Below are 27,151 nucleotides of genomic sequence, written 5' to 3' on the forward strand. Positions count from 1 at the left end.
CAAGTTAGATTCGTTAATTGAAGAATGAATATTGAGTGAAGTGATTGTGAATTATCAGTAAATTGTGTAAAAATTTGTGTAATTCATCAATACAAAAGATTTAAAAATATACATATGTGTTTAAACCAAACAAATTTTGTTGTTTATTTCATCGATGACGCTTGCTTGAAAATAAAACACAAAGAAAAATAATCCCTGGCATCGTGGCATAAGGAAGCTGCTTAGGCGCTGTTTGAAAGACCCACATAGAACTTTGATGCTGTTTATCTACTGCAAAAGGCGAATTCAAGCAGCGATCTTTAGCGTGCCAAAATAAGCTGCTTAAGCAATTCTGGCTATTGGGGTGATCTCGCCCGAATATGCGAATAACACGAATTAACCAGTCAAGGAATGTATTCAAGCACAAATTCTTGATTTTTGTTTGAAATTTATCTTATGTTTTGATACAAATTAGCAATTTTTTAGTAACTTTATGTTTTTCCAAAGAGAATATTTGAAATTTGCCATGAATTATAGTGTTCCCAAGCGCCACAGATTAAGCTTAAACGACTGGAAAATTTAATATCCATAGAAAAAAAATGAAAGCTCCACAGCTTCATTGGTTTGATCAATAGATGGCGTATTAAAACTGATTATTATATTGCTATCCTTTTCTTGCAATGTGTTTCGGCAAGTTTCATCTTATCATGACCTATATAGCCTTCTAACTTTCCGTGCAAAAATCTATATAAATGGTCGTGTGGTCAGATGCGTGGGTATCAACACCAACGACCATTACTCAAATCTCACTTGCTTCAGTGCTGATGGTTTCCATTGGAGTTTAGTATTTAAACAATTGTATCGCCGTTCTAGTTCTAGCGATGCATAACTTCAATGCATAACCATACAACAGTACAGAGGAAATGAGAAAGCTCTCCTCCAAGCGATGAAGCTCAACTAGTTGGGGTATCCCACCAACAGAGAGCGCCACCAGCTTTTTCGCTATTTTTAGAATGCATGAGTCGTTTGCCGTCTGCTAAACGAAGTCTTTCTATATTCCGTTTAGGTAGAGAACTTAAGTCGTTTAGAAGCCGTTTAGTGGTCGTTTAGTGGATTTGTGGCACTTGGGTTTTTTGATATGACAATGTGCTCTGATAACCGTTTTTTCAAATATCCTCCTCAGAACGCAATGTCATCTTTGTATTGAACTGTCATTTCTCAACAGCACGGATAAACAAATTGCTGGATAAAAGGTACCGGGATAAACGGTGCTCCACTGTATATTGATTTGACGTTTGATCTATAAAATTTAGAAAACCGCATATCTCCGAATCCGCGTAAGGGCGGTGGCAACGCTTTTTCGCATGCGATTCTATCGGACGGCCTGTCAATTTTTTGTATGGGACGTCCGACGTTATCTGTCAAATCCCATATAAATCTTGTCCGATAAAATCGCATCCGATGAGCGTTGCTACCGCCCTAAGTGAAGAACCGTCTAACTCGATAATAGACTGTATATTTAAATGCATAATATAAACCGAGAATCCTCTTTTTTCTCAGCTTCATTGTTTGTGCCAAGTACGATAGAGAAATTTCTCATATCGTTTTCTCAGCTGCAATTGCGTGTCTGTGTGCTGTGCCAAGCCCGCACAGATTTGTTGTTTGGGAAATCGCCAAGTCGATTGACTTCAGGTTCCATCTACCGCCAATAGAGGGCGTCTAGCACAGGGTGCCTAATAAGATTGGTTTATTGAGCCGAATTTCCAGAATTTTTACCTCGTTTTCCTGCTAATAATTAAAAACATTTAAATACAAATTCAAACCACATATGCTATACCTATGTACACGGTATATATTAGTTTGTTTTTTTTTTTTATTTCAGCGCCAATTTCGATTATTAGTTTCGTTTACGTGTGATTGTGTGTGTCTCTTGTTTTTTACTCTCTTTCTATCTATTTTCACTGCACTAAGTAAAATCGATACAATAGTTCAAGATATGCGTCCCCCACTCTCCCTCCGCAACTGGCAAATATATGATATTGTTGATCCCCTGCCACACCGATTAAAAGGCGCGCGCGCTGTTCATGCTCTCTTCCGTTTTCTGTTTGATTTTAATATTTCTTGGTGAGGGGGACAGGGAAGGGACCGGGCTATCTGCGGTGCATTCGGTGTATAAGCTGGAGAGTTCGGCTGAGGTTGCGAGATTTCATATAATAATGACACCCTCCTCGTTGTAGTATTCGCTGTAATCCGGCAGCACACTGTGGTTGCTGTTGTTGTTTACTCCGCCAGTGCCGGTTGATGACAGCCGGTCCGGACGCGCCGTGTGTTGATCGCCCTGCCGCTCCACACCCGTCCAGTGGCCGTTCTGCGCATCACGAGCCAGGTAAGTTGACGTCCGGGAAAAGTGGGGGAAAAGAAAGAGCGCGTGAAAGAACATACAAGACAGGTGCAATACCCATCCTGCGAGAGTCAGCATACATACCTGGGTTAGATTTTCCGGCACGGGCAGCATTTTCCGGCTGCTGGTGGAAACAGAATTTTCTACCGTTGTGCTGCCACCACCGCCACCGGGATGCACTGCATTGGTGTTCCCATTCGCGTGCGGCTCGCCACTGTCGACGCTGCCGCCCGAGTCGCCGTCCGGCGGCTGAACGACCGTCGAGCTGCGGGACGGGGACGGCGAGGAAAGGTAGCGCACGCGCTGCAGATGCTGATGCTTGCCGCTGTAGTCCTGTATCTTGACCGTGCTTCTGCAACCGGTTCCGGCGTTCGGTGGTACCAGCTCGTCACTCCCGGCACTCCACCGCCGTCGTGCTGCGCCACCCGCAACCGCCAGGCAAGCCGGCGGTGGTGGTGGAGGCGGTGGAGGCGGTGCAGTTGGCGGCAGGGCTGGCGGCTTTCCGTCCTCCAGGCTCGCGCACGAGAAGGAGGAGGAGGAGAAGCAGAGATTGCTGGTGGTGCTGTCCCGCTCGATGCACGTGACTCGTTCGTTCAGCTTGCCGGTCTTCTGGCCGGCCGGCTGCTGCTCCACTTCCGCCGGCGTGAACAGCTCGTCAAACTCGTCGAAATCGCAGGCCGGCCGGCGGAAGATGTCCACGCTGCCGGCCGAACCCTGCCGGTGGTGGGGCGGCCCCGTCCCGCCCGACTCCAGCTCCGCCAGCTGGCGATCCATCCGCTGGACGATGTCGAGCTGCGGCACGAACGCTTCCTCCAGCTCCATCGCCGTGACGGCCGGCCGGCCCGGACCGTCGCCGGCCGGCTCGCCCTCGCTGCCCTGCGACAGGAAGTCGTTGAGCCACTTGCGCTTCAGCTCCGCACTGTCGAGCGATTTGCGCAGCACCTCGGCCAGTGGCGTGAAGGCGCGGCCCGTGCCAGGTGCGGCAACAGGCAGTGGGGGAAGAATAGCGGTAGGGGGAGGTGGAGGCGGTGGAGGAGGGGGAGGAGGTGTGGGATCGGGTGTCTCGCCTTTGGGCTCGTGTTTCGGTACGCCCGCACCCGGCTCCCATCTGCCCCGATTGGCGTCCGAGTCGGTCCGGCGGAGCTGCAAAACGCGCGGCGGAAGGGGCAGCTTTTCCGCGATCTTGCTTGGCTCGGTGGCTTGCGCGGGCGGCGGGGCGATGACCGCCACCGTCGTCGTGGCGTCGCTGCTGCCGTCCGTACTGTAGCCCCGCCGGAACCGCACCTCGATCTCGTCCGAGTTGTTGTCGATGGAGAAATCGCACGCCCGGTCGAGCGCCCCGGCGGGCGGCAGTGAAGTGGAGCCCGACGCCGGCGGCGGCTGCTGCTGCTGACGTATGGTGCGCAGTGGAGCCCGTTGTCTCGGTTGCGTTGCGGCCGCCGTGGGGACGATTTCCGCCCCGGCAGCCGACGAGGTGCGTCGATGATGATGGTGCGATGGTGGCTGATGGTGCCGTAATGATTGCACCTGCCGGTCGGACGACTCACTGTCCGTGTCGTCCCGGGAGCGCTCCGGCTCGGCGAAGGCGCCCCGCCGCCGCCGGTGGTACCGCACCGCCAGCAGGTTGTCCACCGATTGGGCCTTCGTCTGCTGGACCAGCTCGACCACGCCGTCGCTGCTCGACGTCGGTGCGTCTAAAAAAGCGCTCTTGGCCGGGGCGGCAGCGGCGGCACCGGCACGGTGCGGCTTCTTTGCCCGCGGCATCCCCAGGCCGCCCGCCGAGCGGGCCCGGGCCGCGGTCGCCGACTCGCGCTCCACGATCCGGAACAGCTCGCTGCTGTTCTTCTGCCACCGGCTCAGATCCGCTTCCGGGGGGCCGGCGGGCGGTTGCCGCTGGTGGGTCACCGCGGGCGGGGGCCGCTTTCTGCGCCTCGGCGGCGGCCTTATCTCGGGCAGCGGCGCGTCCACTGCCGGGGGATGCCGCTTGCAGGGGGAAAACTTCTCGTGCACCATGGCGGGCGCACCGTGCTGCACCATCATGTCGCCGCCGCCGCCTCCGACCGCTTGCGTGATCTTGCGCGGCAGGTGGAGCAGTATGCCGCGCTTGGCCGCGCTGCGATCGCACTTGAGCGCGTACAGGCCGAGATTGTCCCGGTGGCTGTAGTCGGCCGGCGTGCGGCTGCTGACCGCCGCCGAGATGATGGAAATGTCGGACGAGTGGCGCATGTGCTGCGGCGGCTGGGCGCGGGCTGGCGGTGGGGCGGGTCCGTGCGGCGGGTGCACGCAGTCACCGCGGGGCAGGGCCGGCTGCCGGCGGGTGCTGGTCGTTGTTGCGGGGGCGGCCGGGACACTGCCGCCGAGGTTGAACGCAGCGGGCAGGTTCGGGAACTGGTGCAGGTTCAGCAGGGAGCCACCGTTCCATTGGCGGATTTTCTTCAGCTTCGGGAGCTTCGGCAGCGGTGGCAGCACGCCTACAACGAACGTGTGGTTAATTATAGTGAAGGGAAGAGGAGGGGGCATTTTTTGCACACGAAAACTAAAGGAGCAAGTGGACGCAAGGCGTGGATAAAGCATTCTTGGGATGGTAGAGACAGTGGGAGATATAGCACGGGTAAGGCTGATGAGAGGAATTACACTATTCCAAGTCCAACGGTGTCGTGGTAAGGTGCTCGTGCTCGTGTCTTGGGTTCAAAACTGAGGCTAGATCGAATTTGACAGGGGTCCTACTAAAGATGTTCATTAGTAAGCCACAAAGATGTGTAGGAGAAGCCTTTACAACAGCAACTACCCGAGATTAAAAGGTTGCGAAACATGTAATGGAAATATTCAATCCGTTTGTGGAAGGTTTAAAATCGATATGAAAATATGGAAAGCCTTTTTGCTAGGAGGTTTTCCAAAATGGATTGCAAACTGTGAACCGAATAGTGAAATTGTGCAAGAATCTGTTCGGAAGAAGGGAAGTTTACATTCAACTGTTGAGTGACAATGAATCTCATTCTCGGTTGCAACGAATCTAGAAAAAGATTCATATATTGCATGTACTAAAACATTCATATATCTCGAAAGATTCATAGAGCATAAGGTTCTTCTTATTCTTCTTCTTGGCGTAACAATCTATTTGGTCATGCCAGCCTTTACAGGCATTCGAGATATTGCAACCGGATAGTATATTTTGCTACGGAGAGACTAGCCACGGGCATGTACCATGTTATCCCGCAAATTCTATATGTCTAATGATTCATGAAGCTCTGGAGATTCAGGAATCTTCATGGATTCATGAATCTTTGAAGGTCCCTGAATCTTTAAAGATTCCAATGGTGGATCGAATCACTCATTGCTGAAGATTTATATGAATGGCACTTAACGAATGATCGGTGATCGTCTAAAATAGTTCCGAAGTGATACTTAATTGAATAAATTCTGAATTCTCACCTCTTATCCGACTTCATGACTTTAAAATGACTATGGACATTTTTTTTATTCACAAATAACGGGTTCGGCCGTATTGCTTGACTATGAATATTAGTGATATGTAAAGTTGACAAAGATCCGAATTTGACCCCGATCCGAGTCAAAACATTTCGGTGCCGTCCGTAGTTGCCACGAGTCGGCCAGAGTCGGTCAGTAATTTAATATAGACCGATAAAATACATATAGTGCATGTGGGCAACAAATGACCCTGTAAATTAGCTCTAAAGAAATGTATCAACAAGCCTGATATGTTCTAACCCTCGTTAAGAATCTTTAGAGTGGCATATCTCGAGAATGGGTGGTCCGATCGGGGTGAAATTTGATAGGTGAGTTGGGATCATCGAATTCTCCAAAATGCATTACGAACCATCAATACTGAATGCAACTGCGATGATGTTATGATATTTTGCCTCCATGATCCGCTAACCCGAAACTCTTTCTGCCGCCCAGAAACAGTGTTCAAAGTAAAAGTCTTTTTGCAACGGCCATATCTTTGGTTTGGATACTGACCGACTTCGGTCGACTCAGACTCCTTACGGTTCCGTGGTTTCGTTTTCGCACGGAGTCGGAATTCAATCAACAAAAACTGGAGTCGTATCGGAGTCCTTCTGGTTCAGAAAGTACATATCTAATTAAAATGGCTCGCGAGAGCGTAGTCGTGGCGAGTTCAATACTCTATGCCTCGTAGCTGTGCAGATAAATGCACTACCGTACCAAACGGTCTTATTACAACGTCAATACGTAATACGTAATGTATAAGCGGTTTTCTGTACTATTCCTCAATTGTACGACAGATATAATTACTTTTCGCACAAGATATAACACCACCAGTGGCTCGTGAGACGATTTGCGACCTCTTCTCAATATGAATATCCATCTCAGATAGCTTCCAACATTTTTCGATCTTCATAAACATCATATACCCATTAGTTCCATCGCTCTTTCACGAATCTTGGTATCAAATCTAGTCTGAGAAGTAGAAGAAAAAGACATCGCAGGATGGGGAGCACAGAACACAGCTTGATTCTTTGTCGTCAAGTCGTCGAATCACCACCAACCGTCTGTGCCTGCCATCATGGTGCTACGCGGGCACAGGAACGATGAGACATTTGTCTTTGGCATTTGTAGGTTTTGTTTGCAATGCTCCTTTTATGCAACCAAAAATAAGTAGTATTACTTTGCAATATTAAACTAAAGAGTTTACCACTGATCCTTCAAACATTCAACAAAGACCTTTCTTTAGCTCCAAGTTCAACAATGAAACTTTTAAGTCCATTTAAACATTAGGGAGGAATATTACGTGTTGGTAGTAGGCTCAGGGTTTCCATCCGTTTGCGCACCTTCTCATAATGGAAAACCATCTTCTTGTAGTGTATGGAGAAATCTCATGAACGCTTAACGCTGTAAGAGATGTAATTTGGACGATTAAGGGAGTAAGAGCTGCACGTAAACTCATACGAAATTGTTTTCGATAGTCAACGCTCCAGAGCAAATCCTTAATGGCAACTATCAGTAGAACGTGTCACAGTCAACGAGCTCCTGAGTTGCACTGGTCTTGACTTTTGTAGGTATTTTATGTTTGAAACCGATTCATCACAATGTCGCACCAAAAATGCTGAAGCTGCTAGCATCAACTCCCACAGTTGATTGTTAAGTTCCACAGACAATGCTTCTTCGGATTGATCGATTCTGGCCGATTTCAAACATTTCGTCATGTGACTCATCGATTCCATTATATGATGATCCAAATTAATCTCTAATTCGCAAAAAATGTTTTAGATGACGACACAAGCTACAGGAAATAGTGGTACATAAATACTGCAACGTACAAAAACTGGTCAACAAAACAAAGTGAATATTTCAGCCAAAATTCACAGCACAAAAATATAGTTCACTTTTAAAGGGAAAAGTATTTGTTCACTAATTCCATGTGCCAAATCCGAACTGCCGAGCTTTTTGTATAACATCTTCCATTAAATGTTGCCGTCCTTATCGTCCTATTTCGTCGCGAACACCAATCAGACTTAACTTGTTGTTAGTTTTCAATGTGATCATTAGTCTCAATAGGGTGGAGTTCTGGACAGTTATTTGGTTTGTGAGTACCAGAACCAAGTTGTTCGCTCGTTCCATTCCATTGTCTTTTTATTCACAGGACAGGTCTATGTTATTGCTTGATAAATTTATATGATGTTGCTTATGCCTGCTTTTCTAGACACTTCCGGACGTAGATGTCTTGATTGATAGTTGCCGTAGTGATGAAGATGCCGCTTTTTCGGCCACCCATGTATATGTCCTACCAGACGAAGTATTGATCCTCCCATCATGTTAGGGTCGATTAGATCACTGAGCAAAATTTAATGGAAGAGGTTGAGCGAAACTATCAAAACCGTAAACGAACATTTTTCCCTTGAGTAATAGTTATAGATATATCGCAAGTATTACATGATATATGGTTGTATTATGAACGTTAACTGAAATACACCCTTTGTTGTTGACCATTGTTAGCTCCTCACCAAGACTCGAATTGATTCAACGATTTTGAAAACCACTAACTGCGCACTAGCCGTGTGTTGTCCCCAAATTAAACTGACTCATTGAGCCTCACGTTTACACACACACACACTACTTGCCCGTATCTCGCTTACTTTTAAAGAAGTCCATCCTTTCGGTTACGCTCTCCGTGTTGCCGGTAAACCGAGCACCTTCTTCCAAGAACAAGCGCACGAGATGCACGGTAGGATCATTTCCTGTGCCTGGGCTGTTTTGCGGTATTTTGAATGCTGCGTTCGCTATGGTTCACCTAACGTTTGCGGAATGTTTGACTGCTATAACCACCCCAACACCACCATCGTCCAGAAACACCTAATTAGCATTGATCGCGGTACTGTGATGCACGCAAACGGAGGTGTCTTTTCCTCCGTTTACTCCAGCGAGAAGAGCACACCAAAAGCAGCTCCCGGGGTGTCGCGACACTAATTTAATTACCGACCACCGGGACGGGGCTAGACCGGGTTTCTTGCTTAACTAGGGCGCGTGCGTGCGCAACATGCAGCTTGTGTGCAGGGACAGGATCATATGTCAGGAGGGGAGTTTTTGTCGCATCAATGCGTAGTTCAAGAACTTCCATAAATTACGTAATGCTAGCTTAACTAAAAGAAGAATGCTCAAATGAAAAGAAAATATTGGACGAACGAAAGTATTAGCTGTTTGAACAATCCAGAAACCAGACGCTTTGCGCGACATTACGTAATGAACGGATGCTCCCCATGCATTGCTCGACTTGCGTTGTAATAACAATGGAGGACGCATTGAGCCTTCCGTCGAGGAAAATGGAACAGAGATCAAGACACACACACAGCGACATACAGCGACGACAAAAGCATTAAAACCGAAGCAGAGAAAGAGAGGAGAAGACAGCAAAAAGTACACCGAAAACACAAACATCCACTACAACACATATCGTTAACATTGATAAACCGTATGCATATTATTTATCTTTCCATTTTTTTGTTGTTTCTATCTACGTTTCTCGTTTTGTTCCATTTTGTGTTTTTTTTCTTCGTTTGTTTGTTTGCTTGCTTTTTGTTCTGCTGCTTGTTATGCAAGTTTACTGGAAGATCCACAGATTTCACTTAACTGGTGGCTACAATTCAATTCAATTAAATTCAAATAGGAAGCAACTGGTCTTAACCCCCGCTATACAACGCAACGCGCGCAACCACGTGCACGCCTAATGGAAAGGAAACTAATTGGGACAGAGTGTGAGAGAGGGTAGGAGGAAGGGAGTCAGGGGGTAATTTTTCCGAGTGTCCCGTGGAAAAAACAAACTAACGCAATACAGAGTCGATTGGCGCGTTGCCGATCACACCTTGGTTACTGACTATGTAGAGCTGGTCGTCGTCGTCGGCAGTTGCGCTGCGCAGCGAGCGTCTCAAACACGTGCAGAACACGCGCAACGAACTACAGTGTTGGGTGTTAGGAAGGATGAGGGAGGTAAGGTGAAAGACTAATGCTGCTTGCGCAACCTGCCGACTACTAATAAACGCAACGAAACCCGCTAAAGCTTTAAAGAAACAACAAAACAAACACAAAACACAGCTACTACCTCACTACCTACTCCTTCTGACTGCTCTGTTGCACTGTCTCTCTCTCTCTCTTTCTCTCTTTTTCTCTTTTTCTCTGTCTCTATATATATATCTGATAAGTCTTTTCTAGTGACCCATAGGCCTGTTTTTTACAAGGTCCTTGGAGCTGCTACAACTTTCTGAAAAGTACATGGAGAGAGGTTTCGCTACAAACTACCACGTGGTAGCTGATCTGGGTTAACGCTCCCTTTTCCGGCCTGGTGTCGTGAAAACCCTGAGCTACAAAATATCTCTATGAGGCGAAGAGTGGGGGAGTGGGAGGGATAGGGAGGATTTTGGTATATTCGTTCCGGCTAGCTCCGGGTCCTTGCGGATTATTGCGTCGCCCCTTTGTTCGTCTGCCTTAAACCTTCAACAATTCCACGTCGCTATCTATTTAAATGGAAGCATACACACGCACACATACACACACACACACTTACGTACACACACACACACGCGCATACACATGACAAGATAAGGAAGCAGGAGTGAGGTAGCGAGAGAGAGAGAGAGAGAATGAGACGAGGGAAGTAGAAATGTTGAAGAAAAACAAACAATCGAAACTACGCAAACAACAAACTGATTACAACATTAATACGCATATAGAAGGACGCGAGGACATGCTATCTCTTTCGGCTCGAAATTCTCTTTCTCTCTCTCTCTCTCTCTGTCTCTCTCTATTGACCCCTCTCCTCGAATCCATTATGTATCGCGCTCTTTAGTCTAGTTTTTCTTGGGTTTTGTGGCAAGGGCGTAAAGAGATTAGATGAACACCTGCTCGTCCTCGGAAGCGTTCGAGAGGGACAGCTGCGTCCGGATTGGGCCGACGGTCGTTTTGAACGTGTCCTTCGCGGGCGTCACCGGGTAGCGGGTCGGTCCAGTGTACTTGCGGGACATGGTGCCATGGTGCTGCTGATGCTGCTGGCCGGGAAGCTTTACGGACGAGCCGAGCCGTGGGCCGCCGACCGCCGCAGTTAGTAGCGTACCGAACGTGGGCGGTTGCTTGCTGTAGGCCTGCAGAATCTGAAATAGAGAAGCCCGCGATCGTCAGTATGGGTGTCAGCTGGGGCGGGTGCAACCCAAATTGTTGTGCTACCTTCGGCAGGTCGGGCATGCTTTTCGACGGGCTAAGCCCAACGTAGGCGGGTGCGGGATGTTGCTGCTGCTGGTGGGCCGGCTGGTGACTCCGCTCGGCCAGTGCCATTCGATTGCGCGTCCGGAGAATGTCGGCTACGTTTTTCGTGTACCGCTGGCTGGCGACATTGCTACCGTTCGTGTTGCTGTCCGCACTACCGTCCGGCTTGCGTTGCTGCTGCTGCTGCTGCTGTGGGTTGTAGACCGATTTGACTTCCTCGTACAGTTTCGTGTAGCTCGGCGCTGGCGGTAGGTTGTAATGCGTGTCGAGCAGCGGTGTTGCGGTCGCCGATCGGCTACCATTCTTGATGTACAAACTGTTCGACTTGGTAACGGTGGGTGGCCGTGGTTGGTGATGCTGCTGCTGCTGCTGCTGATGGTCGAGGTCCCTTAGGGAGGATTGCTGTTGATGCTGCTGCGGCCGTTGGAAGATTTGTGACAGCACGAGCTCCACCGTACGTCCCGTTTGCTGTAGAATACTGAGCGACTCGGCGTACGGCAGATTGAGCAGCGACTTCCCATTTACTGCTATGATCTGTGGGAAAGGATGGGAGAGGTACAAAACGAGTCATTATTAAGGATTTTTATTTATTTAATTATATAAGTAGCAACGTTTTCTTTCGATATAGTTATTATTCCAAAGTCAATATTTGATAATGCGTTTAGAATAGGGATTGTGCAACCGTTTGGAGCTATGGGCCACATTTGTAATACAATACTCGGGCTGGCGGGCCATATGACAATTATTGCCGACATTCAATCGTCGTACAAATAGACTTGCTAACTTGCCCAATTTCTGTTCAAATCCTGTCTTAAACCCTGTTTTTATTATGTCTGCACTTATCCGTTCAACTTATAATCTTGAAAACTATATTGACTTTCATCTACTAGTTTGCTCAAAGTTCCGAATACTCCAAAAGTCTTCAAAAATGTCTCCGATTAATATCTTAAAGAACAATATACATGAAAGTGGTAATCATGAGTGCTCTCTCGCTGTGGAGTATGCAATTTCGAATTAGTTAAGATATTTTATACTTCTTCTTGTTATTTGGTGCACTAGACTTGTCTTAACCACAAACAGTTATGCTATCAGTGGTCTATTCATTCATCCACATGGTCCATACGGTCCCATGACATTAGGTCATGCGAAATAACGATTGTGTTACGGAGTTTTACACTCCATTGACGATAATATTTGCCACTATTCCCTTTACTATGTCCTATTGCATCTTAAGTGACCATTAATGAATTTGAAATACTATTCGAACTTAATACAACTATTTAATGTAGCTGTATCTCACTTCAATATTGTTTATTCCGTTCCAGAGGTTGCTGATGTCTGATTTAGACTGTTACAAGTGAGGTTATGGGGCTTATAACATACGATAAAATACGCTTTTTGTTGTAGAAGTTTGATAAACAAAATCAATGGAGACGGACCTTAGAAATCTCAGTTGGCGTAAAATTGCCAGGCAAGCTCTAGGAGATCTTCCAAATATGCTCACCAAATTGGAACGTCTTCAATGTTTTTCAAAAGTAGGTACTATATATGTCAAAGCAGAAAAATATTTGTTTTTACTTCAGAACGATCGTTTTCGATCCATGAATTAATCGAAAGAACACGTAAACGATTTCATGTGTTAAGCTCTACTACTTTTTTTCTATGGAATTCTCAATGCTGCTAGTAGAAGCGAGGTGCTAAAACTGACTCACTCGCTGTACGAAAAACTCGGTATGTGTAAAGCTATTTTTCATATATTTTTTGTTTCATTAAAAAAATCAAATAAGTGGCCGCAGGAACTGCCCAGGAACCCTCAAAGTTAGCACAACCTTTTAGGGATACCGGATCATGGCGGCCTATAAAGGCTTTCAAGACTTATTAAGTGCCACACAATCGATCCTTGCTTAGGGCGATAGTCCATATGAGGCTTGAACCCAGGACGGGCATGTTAAGTCGTCTGAGTTTTACGATAGCGCCGCGGAACTCCCCGATGCAACAAAAAAGCAAATAGTAAAACCACTGGACTGGATAATTCCACGACTGAGACAGATTCAAGTACAGTTTTTAGTCCAGAATGGGAATAACGAATGAGGTCAGGATCTGTTCCCGGAACGATAAGGAATCTTTATATGAGTATGGATCTGGGATTAGTTCCAGTACCGGTGGGGATATGTGACATGATCTGTATAGGATTGGAAACACCCAGAATCGACACTGATTCGGGATCAGATTCAACATCGCTAAGGGTTTTGAATCCGTTTCTCTTAATGTGTCCTTTGGAAATTTAAAGACACCTGGAGTTTGTGTTGCATTACCCATTAACCGGGTCAAATGATCTAGTTATTATAAAAAATGAAATAGACAACAAGAGTAACTAGGTACTTTTTAATAGCAGAATAATTAGTCATTTCATCCCGCTACAGCAAAACGTTCCCATTTCTAATTTGCAACCTTGTGCCTAATCAAATTCTGGATTTGTAAGACACTCTACGAATCAAGATTTGTTTCGGAATTTAAAATAGTACTTTGAGTGAATTTTCTCAAAAACTTTTGGTGTTTTGTGCGGTTTTGATTTGTCTTTCTCTTACCTGGTCGCCCACCCGTACACCGTTCCGTGCGCCTGGACCGTTCGGTGCGAGGTCCTTCACGTACACGTTGTTATCGTTACCCTGCACGATGCTGATGCCGAGCGTGTACCGCGTGGTGGTGTTGGCGGCAGCGGCAGTCGGATCCCGATTTCTCTTCCGCACGCCGCCACCCATCGTGGCGTACGGGAAGCGCTCGTCAAACTCGTCGTACCCGTGGTGGGGCACCGTCAGCGACCACTTGCTGCCCGGGAGGGCGATCGATTCCTGCGACCGGGACAGGAAGTGGCGCTCGGCGGTCGGGGCGTCGTCCACGATCGCGTCCTTGACGATGAGCACCGTCGCCAGGATGCGATCGGTCGACGCACCGCCGCACTGGCTGATGTTGTTGAACTTCTCCAGCAGCGTGTCGGAGATCGTTTCGTCCGCCATCGGCAGCTCGAACTGGCAGCTCTCGCTGCGGATGCTTGATTCTGTGTGCAGGAAGGCAAAAAGAGAAACCGGTTTAGCTGTGGGAGCTCCGCTTGGTGACGCAAAACAGTAGTTGCCACTCACGTATCACACAGGCCTTCGGCGACAGCAACGTTTCCGCACTGCCACCGATCGACTGCTCGTCGATCTTCTCCATGAAGTACACCGAGCCCATGCTGCTCTTCACCGACAGCACCTCGTCGACGCTGCTCTCGATCAGGGGCTGGGTCGGCGGGGCCGGCGGCTGCTGACGGCCGTCGCCGCCCAGCTCCCCGTCGTCCTCCTGCAGCAGGTAGGCGCTGCTGCTGCTGCGGCTAATGTTGGCCACGTTCTGGAAGGAGGCGGCACCGCTCAGCCCGCCCGGCGGCTGGTGGTGATGGTGGCCGGTGCCCACCGCCGCCAGATTGTCGAACGATTTGTTGAGAAACTGGGCGGAAAACACCTTCGTGCCCATCTTCACCTTGTTCCGGTTCATGCTGTGCGTCGTCTTGGGCGAGTCTTCCGGTGACATCAGCTGCTGCTGCTGCTGCTGCTGGTCGTAGCCGTACGTTGGGCTGCCTCCCGACTGCGTGGTGGAGCGCAGCGTCCCTACGGTGTGGCCCGTATCGGTACCGTCCGACGGGGAGGAGGCTGGCCGCCGCATGTCTCCCTCCTCCGGCTCCTGGTCGGGCTCGTCGTCGCCCGGCACCATCCGTCGGAAGGGATTTTCGTTCTCCTTGTTCTGGTTCTGCTGGTTGGTGATCTCGACCGTCAGGTTGAGCGCGGACGTGCCGCCACTGCCCGGCTCGACCGTCGATTTGGAGCGCTTCAGAAGGAATCGCTGCCGCAGCCTGGCCAGCCGGTTGTCGTTCAGCATCGACTTCTTCAGGTTGCGCACCCGCAGCCCGGTCGTCTTGAACGGTTTGTCGATCTTTTCGATGTGCTTCGCGTCAAACGCGGCCGGATCGGGCGACGGTTGGCCGTCAATGACCAGCTCGCTCACCGTTCGCTTCCGGCGGCCGACCTCGTCCGCCAGTAGCCCACCAGCACCACCGCCGCCGACGCTGCCCGCCGGCTGCTCGATCGGGATGTTCAGCTCGCTGGCGAGGGTTTTGATCGAGATGAACGAGTTGCGCAGCTTCATGTAGAACTTGTGGTGCTCGGACGCGAGGTTGAACGCAAAGTAGCTCCTGCAAAGCAAAAGTGGATGGAGAATATTACGAAGCTCGGGCAATGTGGCAATTTGCGGGCACTCACTTCCTGCCGTCCATCCGCAGCTTGTACTTGACCAGATTTTTGTCGCTCTTCGGGCCGAGCGTCTCGCTGCGCCGCACCACCACGCAGAACGCGTGCTTCGAGAAGCAGATGTTTTCGATCTCGAGCCAGTCGAAGAACGCGTACAGGTGGCGCAGGAAGCTGCTCTTGCCGTTCCGGCACTCCTGCTGCTCCTGGGCGGCGGTCCGCGGCTGGTAGCGCACGTTCCGCTCGAAGATGGCGACGCCGGCGAGCGAGATCGCGACGTACACGTCCAGCAGGATGCCCTCGCTCGTTGCCCAGGACGCGCTGTACAGGTGCAGCCCGTACTCCTTCAGCTCCTGCACGTACCGGATGAAGTTGTGCTCGGCCTCGCGCTGGTGCAGGCCGCGCTTGTGGAAGTGCGCGTTGCGCAGGTAGCGGGCCAGCTCGCGCTTCTTCCGGTACACCTCCTCCGGCAGGTAGTGCGAGATGGTGAAGTACTCGGTGTACTTCATCTGTGGGAAGGGAAGGTGTGGTTAGAGTAGATACAGACAAGCAAGAAAGTCCTCCAAGTGCTCGCTTACGTGCTCTTTGAAGCTGCCAATCTCGGCCTGTAACGCCAACCCGCCGAGCGCGATCAGATCGTCCTCCGCGCACAGTATCTGCCGCTCGAGGATGCTTTTGCGCAGCTGCAGATAGAGCAGATGGCGCGACTCGACACAGCTGCAAGAGAGGTGGAAAGGAAAGGGAATATGTTAGAGAGTGTGGCCTGCGAGAGGGAGGAAAGTTCGTCCGCGCTCACCTGACGCCTCGTAGCGTGGGGAGAAAGAATTTGATGCGCACGTAAAGGGTAAAGACAACGTTCTCCACCACCGGGGTGGACTTTTTCGACGTGTTGATCCATATCTGGGGCGCTACCTGGAAGTAGTAACAGGGAACGCAGAAAGATGCATTAGCAAGAACCTCATAGAGATGAAATTGCTTTTACTTGCAAAAGAATCGATCAGTAGTCGCAACAGAGCGTAAGAATTGAAGAGTTGAAACGTAAAAATGTGAGGGAGTGGCCTATTCGGTATCGGTGAGATCTTCGCACTCAGAGTGTGAGTGATTTGATTAGCAAAAGAGTGGATTACACTAGTACGGAAAGTAAGAGTTAGCTCAATCGAACAAGATTAAATCACACCAATTATGGCTATAATATGTCATCAAGATACCGATTTTGCTCCTACTTTTACTTTTACTTTTATATATCCCATAACCCACACGCTGTTGCTTTTCAAGAGAATCTGGAAGCTTCCCGAAAAATGTCAGACTTTCTTCTCGGTTTATAAAGCGTTTTCGCATAATTTTATGAAACATTTGTTGGGATTTTTTGGACAAATTTGAGACAATGCTGGGAAGATGCCAATAAATTGAAGGATTGTTTTAAAAACTTGTTGGAGACGATTAATGAACGGATGGGACGAATCCAAATAAAGCAAATTAGTGTTGGGTTTCATGAATCTTTCGCTGATATTCATTCATATGAATCTTCAGTGATGAGTGATTCGGATCTCGAATTGATTCCTCAAAGATTAACGAATCTCTAAATATTCGTGAATCTCGAAAGATTCATGAATCTCCTAGGATTTATGAATTTTGAAAGATTCATGCATCTCCAAGGATTAATGAATCGCGATGAATGATAATTGAATTTTCAAAAAATCATGAATCTAAAAGATTCATAACTCCATTAAAATTCATATACCTCCAGGCAGTGGCGGGTTTACAGTATCGGGGGCCCTAAGCAGTAAGAATTTTTGAGGCCCTCTGTATATGATTACCGGCAGGTACCCGGCATCCGTCTTGGATTATGTAACATTTCAACTTCAATTTTTTTGCTGGGGAGGTGCTAAGGATTCGTCTAGCACGGGGCTCCAACGTCCATCACTAAAGGAACTCTGTTCTTTGAAATACTTTGGAAGTTTTTTATTTTAACAAGTTTTTATTTTATGCGACCGTTCTCGTCAATGGTTTATTTGCGACTAACTTGTAATGAAACGATCGTTCCTAAATCTATTAAAGACTACTTCGATTACACGCGGCTACTTCGTTTACACCCCCTCTCGATCGTTCATCCCAAGTTTCTTCCTCAAGACTTTCAATCAACCAGCTTCTAATGCCTTATTGGTATGTAGCTTCGGAAGGGTTCGAATCAATGTCATTACTTTCAATCCAACATCCTGTAACAAGCCCAAGAACTGCCTCAACAAACCAGGAGGAGCTTCAGGCAGTTTTCCATGAAGAAATGGTTTGCGCTGAGTTTTGAAGTTATCGGTTCTTCCCTTTCGCCATTTTCTTTTTCACGTATTCCTTTATCGCTTAATATTTCAAAATATTCCTCATTATTCTCTTCAATATCGACTAACTTTTGATGCACTTGCAAACCGTTGGCAGCATTATTTTTTCCGACCATTTCCCCCTCTTGCTGAAAACGGTCATTGTCCCGCTGTTCATGAAAAGGGAATTTTACATCTCGATTTTCAGAACCACAAGTGTCGTTATCCAATGAGATAAAGGCCAATGCTTGATTTTTTTTATATGGTTCTCGGCATGCGTCGCAAAAATGTGTTGATTTTCGATCGCGACCGTCTACCATACAGTTTTGCATCACCATGCCTGTAGCTTGAAATCGAAAATATTCATTACGAGGCTTTAGTGTACTCACCGTTGTCATACACATATTTGCAGATCGTCTCGTTTCTAACTGCAACTCTAGCTCATAAAGATTTTGTTTCATATGAGCAACGCCAATTACATCCTTCTCTAGCTTCATTAGGGCTTTTTCAAAGCCATCTTCACGAGTGAAAAGCACATCGATTCCAGCATGCGTCATTTTCTTTACTGAAACTAAGTTACTTCTCAACTCAGGTAAATAAATAACATTCTTCATTTCTAAAATAACGCCTTCTTTCGTTTTTCCACGCACGGTACCTTCGTATTCTCCGACTAAAGTTACACCGTCTTTGGCAACATCAACGATAAACGGTTCTTTCAATTTTCGAATGTTTTGAAGGTATTTGATGTTGTTGATGAAGTGGTCACTGCATCCGGAATCGATTACAAATGAATGTATTGCTTGCTCTTTTTCTTCCACTTCACACTGAGGTTTCACCATAAAACTCACAGTTTTGCCTGCCACAACAGAGTTAGCATTTCTGTTTTCCATCTTGGATCGGCAATCCTTTTGCATGTGGCCTAATTTTCCACACCGGTAACATCTTCCTTTGAATTCATCTTCATCTGATTACTTCCACCGATAAAAGCGGTTGAATTTTCTTCGACATAGTAGTCCACCCTGTCGACTCGCTTAGACTCTTCTCCTGGTAACCGATGTTTCACCATTTCTAATGAGAGGTCTTTATCTTGGATATTTTCAAGGGCTGTCACAAGAGGATCGTAGCTATCCGGCAACGTTAAAAAAAGTTGCGATACCAAATCGTTCTCTTCCATTTTCGCACCTGCATTTTTCAACTGTCGCACTAGCTCGTCGAATTCGGCAAAATGACATCGCATAGAACACCCTTCCTTCATGCGTAACGTGGCCAGTCGTTTGCGCAAGATCGTCTGGCTTGCCCCTGACTTCTTCGCAAAAGTGTCTTCAAGGGCTTTTCACATTTCCTTGGCTGTTCCCTTTTCTTCGACTAAGGCTAGACAATCGTCTCCAACAAATCCAACCAGCAAGGATTTTGCCTTCCGGTCCATTCGCAAAAACTTGTTCCCCGGTTCTCCGACCGCCTCAGGCACGTCTTCTTCGAGCGCCTCCCAAACTTCCGAAGCTTCCAAGAACAAACGAACTCGAAAACGCCATTTTCCGTAGTTCGTTCCATTCAGCTGGGGAATGCCAGCACCTTCCTTTACTGAGGAGCCCATAACCTAAAGGAACTCTGTTCTTTGAAATACTTTGGAAGTTTTTTATTTTAACAAGTTTCTCTTTTATGCGACCGTTCTCGTCAATGGTTTATTTGCGACTAACTTGTAATGAAACGATCGTTCCTAAATCTATTAAAGACTACTTCGATTACACGCGGCTACTTCGTTTACAATCACACACGGGGCCCTCCTTGCTAATACAGTGCCATGTTCTATCAACTGTTATAGATAATGGACTAAAGATTCGCGGGGCCCCTCATTGACGGGGCCCCCCGCAATTGCTTACTTTGCTTACCGTTAAAATCGCCACTGCCTCCAGGGATTCATGAATCTTCCGTCGTGGGTTCAAGTCTCGCATGGACCGTCTCCCCGTAGCAAAACAAACTATCCGGCTGCGTAGTACCTGCCAAAAAGTCTCGATGACCACGTAGATTGCTACGTCAAAAAGAAGAATAATGGGAAGCTCAAGCTCTGTGAATCTTTGGAGCTGTATGAATCCCTACAGATTCGTGAATCTTTCGAATGAATCTTTTGAATTCATGCATGAGTCTTTCGAGAATCATGAATCTTACGAAATCTTTGAGATTCATGAATCTTTGCAACCGAGATTCAGATTCATTAAATCATTTCAAAGATTCATTCAGATCAGAATTGCCCAACACAAACAACAGTGGTCAGTTTTAACAAATCGGGAAACAGCCAAAAAGCCCTGTTCGAATCCCTACATCTCTACTCGTTCGTTCTGATTCTGAGCACGCGGAAAAGAGTCGAGTTTAAGCTTGGAGAGTATACCCTCCGATAGTGTGCAGGCTTTACCTTGTAGATTTTGAGATCGAGCGGCAGAAAGACGAAATCGCCACCGATGAGCGCGCACAGGCCGAGGAAAAAGTTTTCCCCCAGCCCCTCCAGCCGCAGTATCGCCTCGAAGATGTGGCGGGCGAGCGTGGTCGTGGGATTGCACGTGACGTTCACTTTGGTACCGTTGAGCAGGAGAATTGTAACAACTCTGCGATGCTGCGTCTGCCGATGAGGATAGTTAGCATTAGTGTTCCATTTTTTTCTGGATTGTGGATTGGGCGCGATGGCCCTCCGAAACCGTTGCCTACCTTTGCGTCGGTGAGATCAATTGACTTTGGTGCTGAGTGGGAATTGATAATGAACTCCGGACCCTTGTGCGAGGCTGCCTGTGCGGGGACGCTGGGATCGGTCTGTTGGCCACCAGTAGCCGCCGCCGCCGCTTCGGTCGGCTTTCGATTGGCGATGGTTTGGGTGGCGATCGAAACCGTCGTCAACGGGATGCCAAGATCTGCAATGAAGAGCGCGGGATGAATGAGTCAGCTGTCAGCTCTGGTGCCGGGAACTCCTCGCCTACTTACTGGGCATGGAGGTGGCATTGAAGCTGCTCTGGTCGAGTGGGGCGGGACCGTCGCCACCATCACCGCCGGCCAGACTCGCCAGATGGTTGATGGACTTGGAGGGCATTAGCCGGCCGGGGCGGCCAGCGAAGTAGGCGGCAGCAGCAGCCGCCGATTGCAGATGCATTCCCCGCTGCTGCTGTTCCGCCGCCGCTTCCGCCATCTTGACCTCCACCATCGTCACGTCGATGGTGTTGCGCCGGTAGTCGGCTCGTCGGCGTGCGGCCAGCAGCTCCGCATTGTGCCGCCGTCGCACGGTAACGCCCTGCTGGGGCAGATGGGGCTGTGGCTGCTCCACCAGGCCGGTGCTGTCCCGTGCCGCCCCACTCTTGGAATACGAGATGGTGTGGTAGTTCGGGTACGGTTCGGGACCACCGAGCGTCTGCTGCTGCTGGTGCCGGTCGTAGGGTCTCGGCAGCGAGCAGAACCTCTGCTCGGCCGGATGATGGTTGCTTGCCGTCGGCGGTCGCTTTACCTTGAGCAGCGTCGCGGCAGTGGACGCACCGTACTCGTGGAAGTCGTCGCCGCAGGACGAAACGATCGGACCGTAGCCTTGCGGTTGATGGCTCTGCTGCTGGGTGCCGATCTCTGGTTCCTTCTTCCGATGTACCTCCAGCAGCTCACCGTGGTCAGACGATCGACCCGAGTCGGTATCGCTTCTGTGCGGGAAGGGAAGAGAAAGAAATGGGCGCAAGTGCATTAGAAGAACAAGTGCATTGGTTGGAGTTCGAGCCGTCTCGTCGGGGCTGGTGTACGTACTTTTGCTCCTCGAACGACTCGAGCGAACGTTTGATTTTCAGCTCCGGTGGTTGCCCTATCGGCGAGGGGCGCTGCTGGTTGGGCGGTTCGGCCGACGAGACCACCTCGCGGTACAGATCGATCAGCATGTGCGAGAACGGTTTGTACAGGTGATGGTTCTTGCAGTAGTCCGATATGATCTGGAATGAGCCCAAGCACATCGAACGAGTTAATTTAATTCCGATTACGATACATTACTCCGAAAGAAGCAACCTTGGTTGCCATGGCTACCATATATGCTATCGTATATCATATATTCTAATGATAATGAGTTTTTGTAACAAGAAAAAAAAAATAGAAAAATAACCTTATTGTGAATATTCTTTTTTTTCACAAATAAAAATGTTATACCCATTTTTATTTAATAATTCATTGATATAACCATGGTCAAAATTTGAGTATAGAAGTCACAAGTAATAATTTCTTTGATGAATTTATTGTTGCGACTTTACCATATTAGCCATATAGCATAAAATATCCACTCAATGTCAACCTACGTTGTTTAGATGATCGGTATTTTCATGTAATCAATGAAACTTCTTCTCAAAAACAAATCCATATACAACATAAAACTGTTGTATTCCCGGTTTGATGGTCAAAATAAAACACAAAACGAGGAAACAACAAGAAAACAGCCAAACATGCATAAAAAATCATTATTTTCATAAATTTAAAGTTTTTTTTTCATCTATTCAATAAAACTACCCGGGGGCCATGGCTAACAAAAATGGTCTGACACTCAAAGTGTTCAATTATTACCGCTACACAAATTCTGCGGGGTTTGCTTTCTTTAGCATTTGAGAAAGGGTAACATTAGACGACTTGATTGACGACAATTTTCTTCATTACAAAACGTCTCCCGAACAGGTTGAAAGAGTCCAATGAAATGTCCAATTGTTTCTTGTGGTTTTTAGTGACTTTTTGGTGGGAATTGAAGCGTTTTTTTTTGTAAAGGTAGTGCAGTAAAAGTCGGCATTGGATTTATGAGTTATGACTATTCTGGTAAGGATAAATAAATCAGTTACTGAAAAACCAGGTCAACGAGAGAAGTACAGCAGACAGAGGTTGTGCCTAAGATCACAGAAAGGGAGCCGCTATATGAATGCAGCCGTTTAAGGTACTTCTTGCGGGATAAAATACGGAATAACAACTTCAGGAGAAGAACAAAATGGAATAAGTATTCGTGCATTGGCATACACGAGGTAAGGGCGAATCAAGATTTGGCGAAAGCTCTTCAAAAATAATGGAGTGTTCGAAAAATTCTCAGCTGTAAGTTCAATTTTAAAGCTCTTTTTTGGGGTTTGGTGATACGAATTGGCCTGGACATTAATGGCTAGCTGGTTCAAGAATACCTGCCTTGTGGTTCATCTGCAGAGCATGTTGTCAAGCATCAATAATAACTGCAGTGGAACCCCTCGGCCTTTATGATGAGTTTTTCGCATATAGTGTATTTTAGCGTGTGTAACGATCCCTTTTAAGGTCCAAAATGACTAAAATCAGATTATACGCGTGTAGTATGTTTTCTATTATACCTGAGATATTAGTATACATTCCATATTTCGATAATGCACAAAAATATTCTGGTGTATGCGCGTATTCACAAAGATAATACTGGAAAAAGCCAACGAAATGCCAAAGAAAAAAAAACAGTTTAGAAACTGAGGAAATCAAGCCTCAAACACTCCAAAACTAAACTTGCTCAGAAAATAACAAAACATTATGAAGGTAAACTTGGCAAATGAGAGTTTCGATACTAAGAACCGTTTAGTATAAAACGATTGACAGGAGAAGAAGTGTCATAAAATTGTGCAAGGCATGTATAGTATATTAACGAATGTTTCTTGCGTGCTTTTCGGGATGTACTTGTTCGTTAAGGCGAGTGTTTCCCCTATCAATTACTGTCCAATGGAGGAGTTTCGTATCACTATACATGTGGTGTACAAGTGTGGTGTAGTTTGTATGGCAAGGCATTCATCGAAATGTTGAAAATATTTATGCGTACTGATGTTTTTCATTCGTAAATATTCCCACCACAAAAAAAAAAAAATCAATTGTGATTTGTCACTGGCTTAGTTAAGTCTAGAAGGAAATGTTTCACGTCAAACTTTTCGTCGACACTAACCGATACAAAATTCATTAAAAATTCAAAGTCTCCCGTATGTCGGGTGAATATAATAACGGCACGAGTGAGTGTCACTGGAACGGATTAAACTCGTTCTGCGGGGTTCCACTGTAATTGTTTCGCGTATAGGAGAACAGTCCAGTCCTATGGATGGGCTGCTCATGCCGTTATTATATTTGAATCTATGACGAGCATGACGTTTGATAACGGATTTAATTACTACAAAGTGGGAACAAAACAATTAAAGCTATTTTTTGTTTTGTTTTAGGAGTAAAAATAAAGTGTCTTATTAGAAAGTGTGTTGGAAATATTTCGTTATCGAGGCTTGAACCGAATTAGAATGGCATCGGGAACGTGCAGAAAGTATGAAAGTGAATAGAAACCAAGATAGAAACACTGTCATACAGTTAGATTGTTGAATGACATGCGCTCCCGGGTACACAACTCTGAGGTTATGTTGCGTAGATACTTTTGGATTGAAGTTCAGGGTAATAATCGCAAGATTCTCAAAAATTTGTGATACTTCTGGATGGGTGATTCGAACGAGACTTGAATTGCAGATTTAAATGAAGAATTCCCTTTCAAAAGATTTGTCAATCGCTAGACTAACGTACATTTTCCTCTTTTCCTTTACAGCTGCTTCAACATGCGACAAACACATCCCACCACGTACGAGCTGACCAGCTCGTCGACAGATTCACGCACTGATCCAGAACTGCAACGGCTGCTAGAATCGACCTGGTCCGAACGGCATGATGCCGGCGTTGGCTTTCGCTACCGTCTGCACATAGAACGTGAGCGTATTGCGGAAGGAAAGTTCAACTTTCTCATTCTGGTAAGCTCATTCTGGGCGTCACTATTCCCGCAAGCTTGCTGATTGCTAGTTATTTTGTCTCCCGATCGGGTTCGTCCAACAGCTGAATCGCAAACGGCTGACAGAGCGCCGGCAGCCGCAAGCATTCCAGCTCGATGCACCGTTCGATCCGTCCCGGTTTAACTTTACCCGCGTCGATCCGGCCGAGGTGCAGCTCGAGCTGGTCGCACCGTCGCCGACCACGATGCTGATTAACAACAGCCCGGTGACGGTGTACCACTCGCTAGTCGTGCCCGACCGGGCGGGCCAGCACTCGCAGCTGCTCACATCGGGCGGTGTGCGCGTAGCGTTCGAGCTGCTGCTGCGCCTGCCCGACCGACGCTACCGGATCGGTTACAACAGTCCCGGTGCGCAAGCGTCCGTCAACCATCTGCATCTGCATCTGCTCCGGATCGATACGGCGCTCTACGTGCAGCGTGCGGTAGGCATAGGAACGCGCTTAACACACCCGTTTAAATTGTTTAACCTGTACATGTGTTTGGTTTTGTTTTGGTTTTAGGAACTGCTTCCCGTGCGTGGCACTCCGCTGCTGCACCGGCTGGCGGATCATCTGCCGGCCCAGGGGTATTGCTTCGTGCTGCGCGACCCAACCACGGAGCTGGAGCTCGTCTGCAGCGGGCTGATGAAGCTGATCCAGGCGCTAGCGGAACGGCAGATGGCACACAATCTTTTCTGGACCTGGACCGACCTGCACCGGGGTGGCGAGCTGCGTGCCCTTGTGTTTCCCCGCGTGACCCAGTGCGTCAACAAGGCGGCCTGCTCGTTCAATGCCGCGTTTCTCGAGCTCTGCGGGTTCGTTTCCGTCGGTGAGGGGAACGATTATGACCGGCTAACGGAGGAAGCTATCGTGCAGGCGCTGCGGGAAGCGCAGGGCGACGTGTACGGTATGCTGGACGGCATATTTCCCGTCGCTAGTACCGATTGAGCGTTTGGGTGGTTGAGAAATTCAACCGTTGTTTTAAATACAGGACTAGGAATGTTGAATGATTTAAAGAAAAAAATATTTTAAGAGAAAGATAGTTAAGCAAACTCGATTTATTTGAGGTTTGTTAAAGGTTCAACCGTCGGTCACAAAGAAACGTGCCACTAGCGTTGTAAGTTACTCGTACAGCCCCTAATAGACACGTCTGTGCTGGGATGGTGTGAAAACGGTACCCAAAAATAGCACACTAATCCTAGCGCAACGCAAAAAAATGTATGAAGGCAGTTTTTCATGCGTAAAAATGCGGCAATAGAGAGAGAGAGAGACAGGGCAAAAAAAACCCCCCGAAGTAAACATTCCAAAAACTGTTTAGTCAAGGCGTGCGTACACTACACCGACAAAAGCAAACCCCTTACTTTAGCAGAGGAAACGACTTGCGTCCTGCCTTAAAGCCGTTCTTTTGTTTTTGTTGTTCTTGTATCTTCCATTTCCCCCGCGGAAAAGCAGAAAAGATGGCCAGTTGAGGGCGGCCCATCCGATGGTGGCGCAATGTCTTACTCATTCTTCGTGTTCGGCTTACGGTTAACCCTCGCAAAACAAAAAACAAAACAAAAAAAAACCCTCTTTTAGCAATGGAAAGCTGCTCCGAGGGCGTTATTTTTCTTTACACCTCATCTCCCTCTAAACCTTCCCTCTCCCACACACTGCCACCAAGCAAACAAGACGCTTGCGGCAAAACGAGGATTAGATTAAAGGGGATGATCGTTTCCCGATTAGACGAGATAGGGACGAGAAAAGCAGCCGGACGCACGGCATCCGTCCCTGCAACTATTGGGAGCAGCGTGGGTGGTCGTTGCGTTGTGCCTGGCCTGGGTTGTGATTTGCATTTTCCGATCATTAATCACGAGGAATGATGGGTCCTATCCATCCCCCCCGGTTTCGTCTTCCACTTCAAACCGAAACCGCAGCACAACGCAGACGGCAAAAGCTTTGAGGAAGGAAAGTGAGAATGCGGACCCAGCGAGCTTCTCCGTGGCTTTCTCCGGACCCGGGGGTAAATAGGTAATAGCTGTCAAATTTTCTGTGCACAATGTGACAGCCGCCCCAAAAAGCAGGGCGTCCGATAATGGTTGTGTGTTTGGGCCGGGCGGTGGATGCTGGCTGAAACGTGAAACAAAAGAGCAGTGCGCTGGTCTTGATTGGTCTTGTGTGCCTTTCCCGGTGGGGCGACGACTGGACGGCACGGGCGACGGGCAACAAGTCAGTGCTTTTTGGCAGACTCAAACAAAAAAAAAAACGCTCTTACTTTGACAAGTGGCAATAGCATTGTTTTTTAGCGCAACAGGCAGTTGCGGTGGAGCGAGAAAATGTTGCAAAGAGATGAGTTTTTTTTTTTGTTGCTTTTTACAGTCGACACTCCAGCCGGCAAGGCCGTTGCGTGTCGCATTCATTCGCTTTCTTATTGCGAAAGGGCGAAAGATAAATGGAAATTCAGCTTCAACTTCAACCCTTTTTTTCGTCTGGGTCACTTGGGCTAGGTAGGGAGCTGTTGTGTTGTATCGTCCGCACGTTCGGCTGCGGCTGCTGCATCAACAGGCCATCAATTTCGTTTGCGAAAAATCATCCTCACCACTAACCACCATTTGTATTGTTCACAATGGCCGGATATTTGTCACACATCAGGGCCTGCCAGAAGCGGGCTCAAATGGATTGTTCGGCTTGGC

At 47.7% G+C, this 27,151-nt stretch overlaps 3 protein-coding genes across 3 annotated transcripts in view; 1 reads left to right on the top strand and 2 right to left on the bottom strand.

The window, feature by feature from the left end:
• Nucleotides 1–1,806: 1,806 nt before the first annotated feature.
• Nucleotides 1,807–9,182, bottom strand: LOC1272331 (uncharacterized). Its single transcript, XM_061641786.1, has 3 exons — nt 8,497–9,182; nt 2,465–4,851; nt 1,807–2,347 (listed from the first exon to the last, which is right to left on the bottom strand). Exons 1-3 carry the CDS (start codon nt 8,510–8,512, stop codon nt 2,186–2,188), a joined length of 2,565 nt encoding a protein of 854 aa, XP_061497770.1. The 5' UTR covers nt 8,513–9,182; the 3' UTR covers nt 1,807–2,185.
• LOC1272333 (GDP-D-glucose phosphorylase 1) lies at nt 2,231–26,066 on the top strand. Its single transcript, XM_311278.5, has 4 exons — nt 2,231–2,365; nt 24,268–24,466; nt 24,549–24,926; nt 25,005–26,066. The coding sequence occupies exons 2-4, from the start codon at nt 24,278–24,280 to the stop codon at nt 25,428–25,430; spliced, it is 993 nt and encodes a 330-aa protein (XP_311278.5). The 5' UTR covers nt 2,231–2,365; nt 24,268–24,277; the 3' UTR covers nt 25,431–26,066.
• The window catches only part of LOC11175821 (uncharacterized), a 118,554-nt gene continuing 100,716 nt past the window's right edge, over nt 9,314–27,151 (bottom strand). Inside the window, exons 5-15 of the mRNA XM_061641772.1 lie at nt 21,471–21,649; nt 20,673–21,370; nt 20,403–20,602; nt 20,113–20,316; nt 16,187–16,302; nt 15,969–16,107; nt 15,406–15,899; nt 14,254–15,338; nt 13,702–14,171; nt 11,075–11,647; nt 9,314–11,001 (exon numbers count right to left, since the gene is read on the bottom strand). Of these exons, the coding sequence (XP_061497756.1) occupies nt 10,741–11,001; nt 11,075–11,647; nt 13,702–14,171; nt 14,254–15,338; nt 15,406–15,899; nt 15,969–16,107; nt 16,187–16,302; nt 20,113–20,316; nt 20,403–20,602; nt 20,673–21,370; nt 21,471–21,649 (4,419 nt within the window). The 3' untranslated portion in view covers nt 9,314–10,740. The remainder of the gene's footprint in view (nt 11,002–11,074; nt 11,648–13,701; nt 14,172–14,253; nt 15,339–15,405; nt 15,900–15,968; nt 16,108–16,186; nt 16,303–20,112; nt 20,317–20,402; nt 20,603–20,672; nt 21,371–21,470; nt 21,650–27,151) is intronic.

This window comes from Anopheles gambiae, chromosome X (genome assembly GCF_943734735.2).
Source record: "Anopheles gambiae chromosome X, idAnoGambNW_F1_1, whole genome shotgun sequence".
NCBI lineage: Eukaryota > Metazoa > Arthropoda > Insecta > Diptera > Culicidae > Anopheles > Anopheles gambiae.